The sequence below is a fragment of the Montipora foliosa genome, chromosome 13 (genome assembly GCF_036669935.1).
Source record: "Montipora foliosa isolate CH-2021 chromosome 13, ASM3666993v2, whole genome shotgun sequence".
Classification (NCBI taxonomy): Eukaryota; Metazoa; Cnidaria; class Anthozoa; order Scleractinia; family Acroporidae; genus Montipora; species Montipora foliosa.
Window position 1 is genome coordinate 28,757,823 of NC_090881.1, and position 12,500 is coordinate 28,770,322.

General features: G+C 35.4%; 2 protein-coding genes across 8 annotated transcripts in view; one reads left to right on the top strand and one right to left on the bottom strand.

The window, feature by feature from the left end:
* Positions 1–770: 770 nt before the first annotated feature.
* On the top strand, positions 771–3,423 carry LOC137983254 (leukocyte elastase inhibitor-like). Its single transcript, XM_068830453.1, has one exon. The coding sequence runs from the start codon at positions 859–861 to the stop codon at positions 2,023–2,025; it is 1,167 nt and encodes a 388-aa protein (XP_068686554.1). The 5' UTR covers positions 771–858; the 3' UTR covers positions 2,026–3,423.
* A 223-nt stretch (positions 3,424–3,646) lies between these two features.
* LOC137983252 (rho guanine nucleotide exchange factor 7-like) overlaps positions 3,647–12,500 on the bottom strand; it is a 36,926-nt gene continuing 28,072 nt past the window's right edge. For 4 of the 7 annotated variants that reach the window (XM_068830449.1, XM_068830450.1, XM_068830451.1 and 1 more), the window contains 4 exons: positions 12,044–12,133; positions 6,818–6,920; positions 6,484–6,538; positions 3,992–4,873 (listed from right to left, as the gene is read on the bottom strand). In XM_068830449.1, coding sequence (XP_068686550.1) covers positions 4,745–4,873; positions 6,484–6,538; positions 6,818–6,920; positions 12,044–12,133 — 377 coding nt within the window. In that variant the 3' untranslated portion in view covers positions 3,992–4,744. Of the gene's footprint in view, positions 4,874–6,483; positions 6,539–6,817; positions 6,921–7,679; positions 9,580–10,605; positions 11,945–12,043; positions 12,134–12,500 lie in introns of those variants that run through there. The other 3 variants (XM_068830445.1, XM_068830446.1, XM_068830447.1) reach the window with 3 other exon arrangements.

Here is a 12,500-nt window from a genome sequence, read left to right on the forward strand (position 1 = left end):
GTGCTAGGGACAGTTGATCAGTGCTAAGGACAGGTGGTCAGTGCTAGGGACAATTGATCAGTGCGAGGGACAGTTGATCAGTGCTAGGGACAATTGATCAGTGCTGAGGACAGGTGATCAGTGCTAGGGACAATTGATCAGTGCTTGGAACAGTTGATCAGTGCTAGGGACAATTGATCAGTGCTAAGGACAGGTGATCCGTGCTAGGGACAATTGATCAGTGCGAGGGACAGGTGATCAGTGCTAGGGACAATTGATTAGTGCTAAGGACAGGTGATCAGTGCTAGGGACAATTGATCAGTGCGAGGGACAGTTGATCAATGCTAGGGACAATTGATCAGTGCGAGGGACAGGTGATCAGTGCTAGGGACAATTGATCAGTGCTAAGGACAGGTGATCAGTGCTAGGGACAATTGATCAGTGCTAGGGACAGTTAATCAGTGCTAGGGACAATTGATCAGTGCTAAGGACAGGTGATCCGTGCTAGGGACAATTGATCAGTGCGAGGGACAGGTGATCAGTGCTAGGGACAATTGATTAGTGCGAGGGACAGTTGATCCGTGTTAGGGACAATTGATCAGTGCTAAGGACAGGTGATCAGTGCAAGGAACAGTTGATCAGGGATAGGGACAGGTGATAAGTGGTAGGGACAGTTGATCACAGAAAGGGACAGTTGTACGTACAGTTGATCAGTAGTAATACGTACTTGGCGATGTGGACGACTATATGCTTGGCGACTATATGGCATACTGGCACGAAGTATATACCGTGATAGCGTATCATGAAATTACGACCCACTTTCCACTCTCGCTCGCAACGAAACGTCTGCACTGCAATAAAATAGCTGAAGTATTCATAATGGAAAGCGCTGTTCAAGCAAGCAACAAATTCTGTGTGGATCTTCATAAACATCTTCGAAGTGACGAGAAGTTCCAGGGAAAAAACCTTTTCTATTCATCGAGCAGTTTGAGTCTAGCTCTCGCTATGACTTACATGGGAGCAAGAGGTAAAACAGCCGCCCAGCTGAACAAAGCTCTCCATTGGGAAGGACTTCCTCAAGACAAACTTAATTCTGAAGAAAAAGTATTTCTTGCCGTCCTCCAAGAGTCAAACGCCAAGGGCAATGAACTGCAGGCTGCGAATAGACTGTTTGTTCAGAAGGATTTCCACTTGGTACAAGATTTCATCAAGGGAACAAAAGAGTTCTACGGTGCTGAGATAGCTTTGGTTGATTATCAGAAAGATGCCGAGGGTGCTCGAAGAGAGGTTAATAAATGGGTTGAAGAAAAAACGAAGCAGAAGATCAAGAATTTGATTGCCGAGGGAGTATTCAATAACCTAACCCGACTAACCTTGGTAAATGCAATATACTTCAAAGGCTTCTGGCAAAACCAGTTCAACGAGAAAGCTACATATGATCAGGAGTTCTTTTCCTCGGAAAGTGAAAAGATGAAGGTCAAGATGATGCACTTGACAGCAAGGTTCAAGCATGTTCGCGACGCAGGGAAGTTGAGCTGTCAAGTACTAGAGATGCCCTACGAGGGAAAAGAGCTGTCCATGATTGTTCTGTTGCCCCATGAAATCCAGGGCCTTGCCAAGTTAGAGGAAGAACTTACCAGTGACAAGTTAGACGAAGTTATTGAATCGTTATCAAAGGTATACCCAAAAAAAGTGGAAGTTTCTTTACCAAGGTTCAAGTTCACACAGGAGTTCCATCTCAATAATATCCTTGCCAAAATGGGGGCAAAAGATATGTTTAGCGAGTTCGATGCTGATTTTACAGGCATCGCACCAGCCCATGTGAAGCTCTATGTTTCTCATGTCATCCACAAGGCTTTTGTGGAGGTCAACGAGAAAGGCACAGAGGCTGCAGCAGCTACTGCTGTTGTCATGAATGCTCGCACTGCCTGTGTTATGGAGCCCCTTGTCTTTCATGCTGATCATCCATTTCTGTTTTTGATACATCACAAAAAATCAAGGGCGATATTGTTCATGGGTCGTTTAATCAAACCGGAAGTAGTGTGACAAGTGACGAAAATACCCGGAATGATTTGACAGGGGGGAAAAAGGAGGTAATAATTTTTCGCAACAATGATAATTTAATAGGCTAGTTTTGAATTGTTAAGCGAACAAGTTGTTTTGTTTCTGTTAAAAACAAAAAAATGCAAATTATCCTGGGAACCTCCACTCTGTTCTCCTCTGTTCTTTAGTTTTTGTGCAGTTCAAAACTTGTCTGTTATTGGAGAGAATACATGCAGATATTAAAAAGTAATTTTTCCATGTTGATGAAAAACTTCTCAACATATTTTACTGCAAACAACCTTGGAGCAGTTTTCAATTCAGTTATATCAATTTACACAGAAAGTAACGGTAAAAGTGAAAAACATTGAATGCAAAACAATAGATTTTGAAGTCCCATGATTTATGAGTCAAATGGTCAATGAGACTCACAGTCATTATAGCAATAATTTATTGATTAAGCCGAAACCCTCGTTTCAGTGATTAGGCTTAACCACTCTCTGAAATTTTAGCTTTCATTTCATGGGTTAGGGTAACTGCACTAACTCATTGACTCATTGACTCATAAAAACTTGATACTCAGAGATTATAAACGAAAGCAGCTGTTAAGAAATCTGAATAAAGTTCTTGTTTCTTTAGTTCTAACATAACATTGATAATTTTAATTATCAGGGAGTGTTGATGTGGATAACAAGATGTAGTTTTATCGATTTGGACTTAGACTTGTCACAATAATAATAATAATTTCTTATTGTGCATGCCTTTTTTAAGGGAGTGTCATTAAACCAAAGTGTAATAGAAAGTGAAAGCCACTAATGTTATTTGAAGTCTGATAATGAGTAGACAATGTGATAAATCATGCATAAGTTGTGGATCAGGATTGAAAAATAGAACTAAAGCAGCCACTGATAGGTATCTCATAATTATTCATTTTATTTGTCAGTTATGAAAACCAACCAATGAGTCAAAATATGAAACTGGGCAAAATTGTAACTATTATTTTTAGTCCCCCTTTTGTAAAATAAACAGAAGAAACGTTTATGAAATGTAGTCACTTTGCTGGTTAGGTCTGGATAACTTGTTTTGTTTTAAGAAAGTAGAGCTATCAATAATAAGGAAAGTTAGTCCATGGCCACAGTGAAAAGCGCTTGTGCATTAAATTAAAAAAAAATTCCCCCCCACCCAAATTAAAATTTCAAATCATGGATAACACAACAAGATGAAAGTTGAAAATCTGTTTGTGTAGTTACAATGCGAACCCATAGTTGAGTAAATGTAAATCTCAAACAATATGGTATTTGAATTTTGTGATGGTGTTCCTAATTTGGGGAACAATAATGGAATCCTGTCAACATTTATCACAATGCTTATTGCATGTTTGGATTAAAAGAAAAATACATGGGACTTGAAGCGCATGGTTTTGCAGGATGTAACAATCACAAACTTGGCAGGAATATATGCAGAGTCATGACAGCAGTTTCCCTCCCTCCCCCCCCCCCCCCCCTCCCCCAACTGGCATATCAAGAGCCTGCAGTCATTGCAATGTGTAGGCTACAGTGGTTAATAATAGGAGGTTACACAGAAAAATTCCAAGAGAATATTGTACACAATGCATATAAAACGTTTTGGTGATTTTACAGGTACAAATTATCAACATCATTTCAAAGATTATTACACCATTAAGTCTTGGCTTAACAAGCGAACGTACTGAAGCATTAAACATTGCATGAAACAATATAGCACTGCTCCGATCGCCCTCTTTTTGCAGCCCAGGAACTGAATAACCAGAACATAACTTGAGGAGATTTGGCTGAGAGCATTGCTCCTGACTTGCTGCCGCTATGCAGACAACCAACCCTTTTCATTGGATGAAGATTGACTAGCAACGAACATTGTACCAACCAGGCCAACATTATTCCAACATTGGCCTAAGGCTTCCTGTATTGGCTTGACCATGCTGACATAATGTTATCATGAACTATTCTTTAATCAAACACCAACAAAAAACTCAAGAATACCCTGTCTAAGAATACTATGTACCACAATGTTCATGTTCTGCTGATATAATAATATTAGTTCTATTTCATAATACAAAAGGTTCCTAAAAAAACACACCCATTTTTCTGGTGTTGTCTTGAAATAACTTTACCAACAACAGTATTTTGTTTACATGTAAAGAGAGGTGATTATATTACAAGAGAGGTGATTATATTACTTTTTTGCTGATATTAGATAATACTATGTATATTATGATGCATTAACCAATAAATTACAATTAAATAAATAAAACAAATTAATGCATGAAAAATCTTGGATCACCTGTCACAAAGAAATTGTCACAAATTTGAAAAGGTGCGAAGCTCTCAAGTTTATTGTTTATGCTTGGGGATTCACTTTAAAGTAATACAGACAAAAAAGTTTTCAAAATTTCAATATTATTATTATTATCATAGTTTTAAAAAAGTACGAAACATGACGAGTTAATCAAGCTCTTTAATTTAACGTTTTTTTAAAAAGAGATTTTCTTTAGTCCTGAAGGTTTTCAAGTAACCTTATGGTAAAAAAAGAGTAATAATTAGTATGATTCTTGTTTAAAGATGTCACCTAATTTATTAGTCATCCCAAGGTACACCTTAATAATAATAAAGCATGGTTTGGTTTATAAAATTATTTATATTTAATGGTTCATTAATGCAAAAAGCTCCAATAAGTTATTATAATAATGCTAGCTTTTTCCCATATCATCCCATCTGCCATCAGGGATCACTCCTTTCAGTGAACACCGGATAAACTTCTCCATCTTTTTCCTAGCGTGTTGTTCCTCAAGCAAACTTTGGCGGAGAGACTCTGTTTCCTGTAGACAAAAAGGGGCATTACTTAACCATGAAACACCATCTATGACTCCAGCATAAATTGAATACTGACTGACAAAGGTTGGATTTTGAGATTAAATGTTGCTTTATTGCTCCAAATCTCGATCTTAATCCTAATCTTAATCTCAATTAATCAGGAGCAATAGGCCTAATAAGGCCTAAAACGATGTTTAATCTCAAAATCCGACCTTTTTGGTTTAGTAGTCAATGTATGATAGGGTTATACATGGTGTTTTGGTGTTTTGTTGTTTGGTAATGTCAGACAAAAAGTGATACAATGCTTTCACATATGAGTAGCATTTCTATTGTTTTGATCACATCTAAAACTTCATTCTTAATTGTCCTTTTTTATGGACATGATTAGTAGCGAAATAGTGTAATCTTTTACCACTTACATACATACTTAATTGACCACTACCCATAGGGGCTTCTCAGGGCCAATGAAACACAATCACGACAGAACATAATATTCAACAACAACTAAGAATCCCAACTGGCCGGAGGCAAGCTAGTTGGGTATTTACAAGTGCAGCTGAGATGATGAACCAGGGATGAGTACCAAAATTCAACCAGTGGCCAGAACATGTCTTGATCCGGGGATCCCTGGTTCTCAAGGTAATTGCCCTATGTCATTCATGCAAAGGTTAGTTAACAAAGGAAAAATTGCTGCTAATCCACAAGGGCTTGCACAGCTAAAGCGTATCCTGGCTCAAATAGCAAAGTATAAAATATTAGGAACTCTATGATGTATGAAGGCGACGTTGACGAGAAAACGTTACCTTAAATTATACCTATGCACTATCGCAAGTCTATCAGAATAATAATTTATTATTCCATCTCGCTAACATCGAACAATGTGGGCAAAGTACCCTAAAACACATTGGGTACATGTGGTTTCATGGTAAAATAGAGAACGAAAGGTTCACATTTGTATGCCCAGCATGTTGTGGTCAAAACCTCACATTAATTTTAGTGATTTCATGTCGTTATGCACAGTACCACAAAAATATTTGTGGTGCACATGCAGCAAAATTACCAGGTAATTTTCCTCTTTTAACAAAATATGCTCTTGTTTTGTGATGTTGCCGCTGCCATAGCCATCACTGCTTTGAACTCCCTTCCAATGATAGGTTTGCTACTCCTTCCATCATTAACCCAAGACTGAAAATTTGGATGACTGACAACACCACCAGCAAGGATTGGTGGACATGCAAATACACTAGATGGTGTAATATTATTTGATAAATTTAATATTTAATACTTGAGGGAGCAGGGCTAGTGTGATGGTGAAAGGCCTTGCTTGAGCCACCAATGTAGCCTGGGATCAATTCCCAGACTCTGATCTTATGTGGGTTGAATTTGTTGGTTCTCTACTCTGCTCCAAGTACTCCAATTTTGCTATCTCCTCTAAAACCAACCTATGAGTTGACTTGCGTTTAGTTGAGTTGATTTCAATTTAAAGTGTTATTGGTAGTGCACCAGCACATTTGGCTAAAGTTACTTCAGCCAAATGCATTGGGGCAATAATTGGGGACACATAACATTATGTTATTCTCCTGCCTGTGCAAGAGCTTTAATATTGAAGACTCACAATCTGTAATTCCTCAACTCGTCTTCTAAGACAGTTAAATTCTCCAACAACGTCCCTAACAAGACAATCAGAAGAGATACGAAAGAAATGTACCATTATTTCAAAACAAAAAACATTATAATCGAAAGACAGATTTGTTTCCAGTCGAACCTTGCATAAATCTTAATGGTGATTGATCAGTTTTGCAAACAATTTTTTTTAAGCATCAATGTTGCCAGGGGGAAGAAGAGCAACAGAAAGGATTAAGCATCAACAACTTGTCTGGCAGTTAAGAGCCATCACCCATCATGACCCATGTCACCATTTGAATCATTTTGCCCATAATCTGACTCACCTACTAAATTTTTTCTTTGATTTCCTTGTTTTGGATGCATCACCTTTAAAACTTGACGTTGATGCTGGGCGGTGGGCTGGTAATTCCGGCAGGATTGGGCTACCTGCGGAATGAAGGGTTCAACAATGCAGCTCATGCTAATTAAAACAAGTCTATCACATTATTTTCCTACTGTGTTCAACCAATTTTGTATAATTATATGCCCATTAGGGATAGTCCATTTCTGAACTAATTTATCATGTCAAAAAAAACAACTCCATCAAATTTCATTTGCTTATTCACTTTTCTGGTAAAAAAATCTAATCTGAAATTTAGATGTTTTTATAAACTTCTGTTAAAAAATATTCCTCAATTCTATTTATATTTTTTAATACTTATTGTTTTATAGCTCTTTTACGTTCTAGCTCATCATTTTGGCTCATAAACTTAATGTTACAGTAACATGACTAGTTAAGCAAGAGAAAAATAATGTAAGAATTCCTCAAATATTCTCGAAACCTGTTTGCACTTTACACTTTAGCACAAAAATTAAAATATATCAAGTGATAAAAATGAATTGTCAAAAATTGATTTAAATGAAACTCAATTTACACTATGTTGCTTGCTTTTATCTGTCAGTTGTTATTATATTGTGTTATTTGCATGAAAACATTATCTAATGGAGTAGAGGAATTTATAAGAGACAAGTAGTGATCAAGAAATCTGTTTCAACTATTTAATGCCTAATTTACATAAGAAAAGAGGAAAAAATTGTAATGAATTAACAACAAAACTGTGGTAAACTTGCAGAAACCTTTCATAAAATAACTACTGGTAATTCAAGTTTAATTTTATTTCTAAATTTCATCTTTCATCTTTCATCTTTCAGCACCTTTGTGCTGGGTTTTATGAATACAGAACGATCCAAACTCAATACAACAACATTGACAATAACTTTAATTGAGAACAAATTGCATTCCTGCTCTGGAAAAAAATGAACCAAAGTTAAGAAATACAACTTCAAAATGTAAAATATACAATTCCAAAACATTCCAATGTTATCTCAACATCTTTATCAGTCGGGCAAGGGTTAAACCCAACTGTAGGTCACATGATCACAAATCATGTGATCTATTGAAAATAAATGTAAATATTGTTCTAATAGTAACTTGATAAGGATCGATTTGTTAAGTGATAAAGTGTTCAACAAAATGTAGTCAGTAAGTGTCGGTATCACCACTTCTAATATGAACAAACATGAGAGTAAAAAATATATATTTATATAGATCAGGTTTATCGATGTTTACTGGTGACAAACACTGAAGTCAAACTTCTTTTTTTCTGTCAAATTTGCCAACCACTTAAGAGAAGTCATTGTGTCAACAATAATTATTATTACTTAAAATATTGCCATAAGTGACAATGTTCCTCAAATGCGATCAATAAATATAGCTCTAACAATAACATGTTCATAAATGGTCCTAGATTTAATTTTAGCCCTGAGCTACTACCCCTCCTCTTACTCTGTAAGAGTAAGGCCCTGTAGAAACCTTTTTTAGAAGAGATGAAATATAGCCAAGGTTTCAATAATATATCTACTCAGTTCAGTTGAACGAATTTCCTTTTTAAAATTTAAATTACAGTTTATGTCATAATTTATCAGCAGATTCCTTTCAGAAAGTGATTTTTAGTTTGAAGCTACTTCACCAAAGACAAAACACAAAAAAATTGGTCTTTTGCAACAACCATACTTCCTAGGAAATAAAAAGCAAATATCTTTCTGAAAGACACCTGACTGGGATAAAAAATGTTTTTAAAGACACTCTTGATTCACCTAAATGTAATGATTTAAACTTCATGCCAAGGTCCCTCTCAAGAGGGCAATATTGATAAAATTAGTAAATACACCTGTATTTTGCAATAACTGTGGCCTCTTCAGTAATGACTTACAGTAGGCGAGATATAGCGATAATCTCTTTCACTTACTGTACATAGGTTTTTCATTTTGAAAGCTTGAGTGGAAACATCAAAAGTTGTAAACACTACATGTATCTACATAATTATTAACAAAGCCTAAATATCAGATACCGCTTCATGAAAAAAGATGCGTGAACTATTACTACACAAAGTGTAATAAGAAAATTATTACTATTTCTAAATAATAAAAATAATAATAATAATAATAATAATAATTAATGTTTAAAAAATGAGCAGCAGTGTTTTTAGACCCGATAAAGCATGTGCTGTGAGTTCTTTCAACAACTTCAAAAACACTCCACAAAAAGCATGTCCCTCTGGACTCAGAACAATGGTTCAAATTGTGAGAGGGGAATATTAGCATATCAGAAAACAAGCTATGCCTTATTAGTATTCTTTATATAAAGAATACTACTGAGTAGTGTTTTATAAAAAGCTCACGCACATGACGTTTTATCGGTGTTTTGATAGGCCGTTAGGCTCTTGAATTACGAAGGAGCTTTTGAAGTACCACAAGTTACCCTTGTGAAACTACAGCGCAAGAGCATAAATTTTTGTTATGATTAATAACTGTTTAAGAAATAAGAAATATATGCTGAGGCTAATGTTTTATTATCTTCTAGTCAAGTGTCAATATGGGTCTAACAAGTTGCTCTTGCTTGCAAGTCCAGCACAACATCCGTGGGCCAAAATCTTGGTGGCTCGAGAATGCCTTGAAACAAGAATCTTATCATCATGTTCCTGGCCAGAAGAGTCAAAAGCACTTCCTCCAGCAAGCCCATGGTTACTGAATTTATTTGCATCTTCTGCTAGGATACACACAATGAAGGTATAACAAACACTTAGAATATGACTCTTGACTCAACCTGAAGGATACCAACTCACAACAAAGGAAATTAATTTCGGGAAATGGTAAAAAAAAAAATGTTATGAACAAAAATATATATGACTTAAATTATGGTTTGAAGAGTGAATTGCTCCAAAGCTCTGTTAACTATCTGATTAGGTTTGGAATTTTTGACCTCATAATATTTATTATTGATTTGTGCATTAAGAAAGGTGATTGCAACAAAATACTTGCATTGAGCATAAAGATGTCAACAAATTTAAGTGACGAGCAATGCAATCAAAAAGACTACATGGCGACGCTCTAAGATTTTAGATTTGTTATACCTTCAACATGCATACTTTGAGAAAACAAAACATGATAGAAATGACATCTTATTGTGTTACCATGACTTGAGATACAGCTACAACAACACTCTACAAGGGTGATTACAAAACAATAGTCTCTCGTAAATGTATGGTGCATCAAAACTTATAATAATGCACAAGAGTAGAAATTAACAAATCCTTCATGTATTTACAGAGGTTTTAAATGCAGAATGGATATTTTAGCCAGAGAGTGAGTTGCACACTTGGTGCAACAGTTGAACAGATTTATGAACTGTTATATTAAAATATTAAATCTGTTTATTGAAAGGTATGACAGGCAGACACCACTACTTTTAGTTAACATAAAACTTGACCCTGTTAATTTGAAAACCCAGAGAGGTAGGATGGCTGGATAAATCATGGACAAAGATCAATAATTTAGAGCATTGAATGGAATCAATGGGTGAGTGTGCACGTTTTGGGTAATTGAATAGGAGGGAGGTTTTGGGGAGAGAGGGGGCAGCAGTAATGGGGACTTGAGGGGCTGAACCAGCTGCAGGTGGTAAATGAGCAGATGTGTAGAGGAGTTGAAGTCCAACTCTTTGCTTTACAAGAGCAAAAAAAAAAAACAATATACGTTTAATTATATTCAGCGATAATGAAGTCAACAACAAGGGTGAAATGAATGAAATCTTTAATTAAAACATCAATAAATTCACAAAATTCTTAAGCTTTAGTTGATTACCAAAACACATGACATTGACTTTGCTACTACAACACAAATGAGGGAGAAGAGAATTTCCTCCACTTACAATATTGTTATTTATTAAGTCTATGACATACAGTAGAATCCAAAAGTCTATAACTAATAATATTGTTATTGAGATCTTTACACATAGATTGCTGTACAAGAGCAACTTTGACAAGTTTTCTACGTTCTGAGCATGCACACTAAGAAGGATACATGCATAAACCCTAAAATTCCTTCAATGCACCTTCTAATATCCAGAAACCATTGATGCATGATTAAAAAAATCATGGTTATGGTCTAAGAGTCCAGGTAATATTCAGACCATTTTCTCACTTTTCAAAAATACAACTTCAGATGGAAGTACTGCAGTAGTAGAAAATACATTTAATAGAGGCAAGGGACTTTCCAGAGGTTTTTGTGAGTTATCCAAACCCCAATGGAGATTTGTTGACGCATTGTCAATGTACAAAATAAAATTCCCCTTTCAAGTTCAAGTTCTCCTCACCCGACAAGACAAAGCAATGATGATTGATTACATTAATTACCTTGATATTATTGCAATTTATGTTCATTTTTACAACACACCAAGAGAAAAATACAATATTGACACTGCTTAAACCAAAATGTGGCTTAGAAATGATTGATAATTATGGCAATTTCCTTCATCTACTTTGCAGTGTTCATATCTTAAAAGAATGACAAGATCAACAGTGCAAAAGGCTTTGGCTATTAAAAATATCATCTACCAGTTTTAAATTTTGAAAAATAGTTTACACGCACACAAAAACCCAATTCCAACCCAATGATTTTTTTAAAGAGGCAAATTTAATTTTGTGAATAATTATGGGTCACATAATTGACATCTAAATTTGCATTGTTGTACTAAGCCAACAAGATCTCTGATATGAGTTTTGCTTACAACAAAACATGGTCATGTTTAAGAAAAACACACATACAGTGCCAAGACTATAAGAAGGCCCAATTTTCAAAATCATGAGATTTCTTGAAGAAATCAGAATCATTAATTATTACAGTTATAACTTCCTTAAGTCTCCTTCCAGGAGTTGAGAATATTTTGCAGAGGCCAAGTGGGTGTGATGAGAGAGGCATTTAGCGAAAAAATTGCAGGTAACATCACTATGTCAGTCCATATCACTAAGTTCTCTAAATTTCAAAATGCCTTTAAAGTTGTCGAGTGATACTCTTCGATCATAAATCTACTTAACATAAAGATATTATTGTCCATAATAAAGACTATGTATGCACTGCAAAAAAGATAATCATGTTGAAATCTAAATTAATCACTAATGACCTTTTTTATTTGGTATTCATAAAAATCACTATTTATGGCAAAGTTAACTTACTGTTAAGCGTTTGTCTTGCTCTTGCACTGGTGCAGTAAGCTTCAACAACTCTTAAAATAAGTACATCCTCTTCTAATACATGGGTGGCTCCTAAAAAAATGGTCATACAAAAGAACTGTCTGTGAACACTTAATGCAAAATAAAAGCTTTACAAAGAAGGAAAGCACAAATTGTGTAAAGCAAAGAGAGAACCTTTTGTTGTATTTTCATATATTTCCACCAATGGCTATTATTAATAATCAACAATGGGAGCTCCTCATAATGTAAAGATATAAATTTATGGGAAAAGGCAGTTTACATTATCCATTTTTATTCAACCTGTACATGTAGCTAGACTTGCTAACTTCCTTTTTCTTTTTAATGGCTGTCCTTCTTTTTTCCTTTAGCTTATTCAAGCATAATTCATGTGCAGTTAAACGGGCTAGGTCACGCAATTTTAGGCAATTTCAGCACTGAT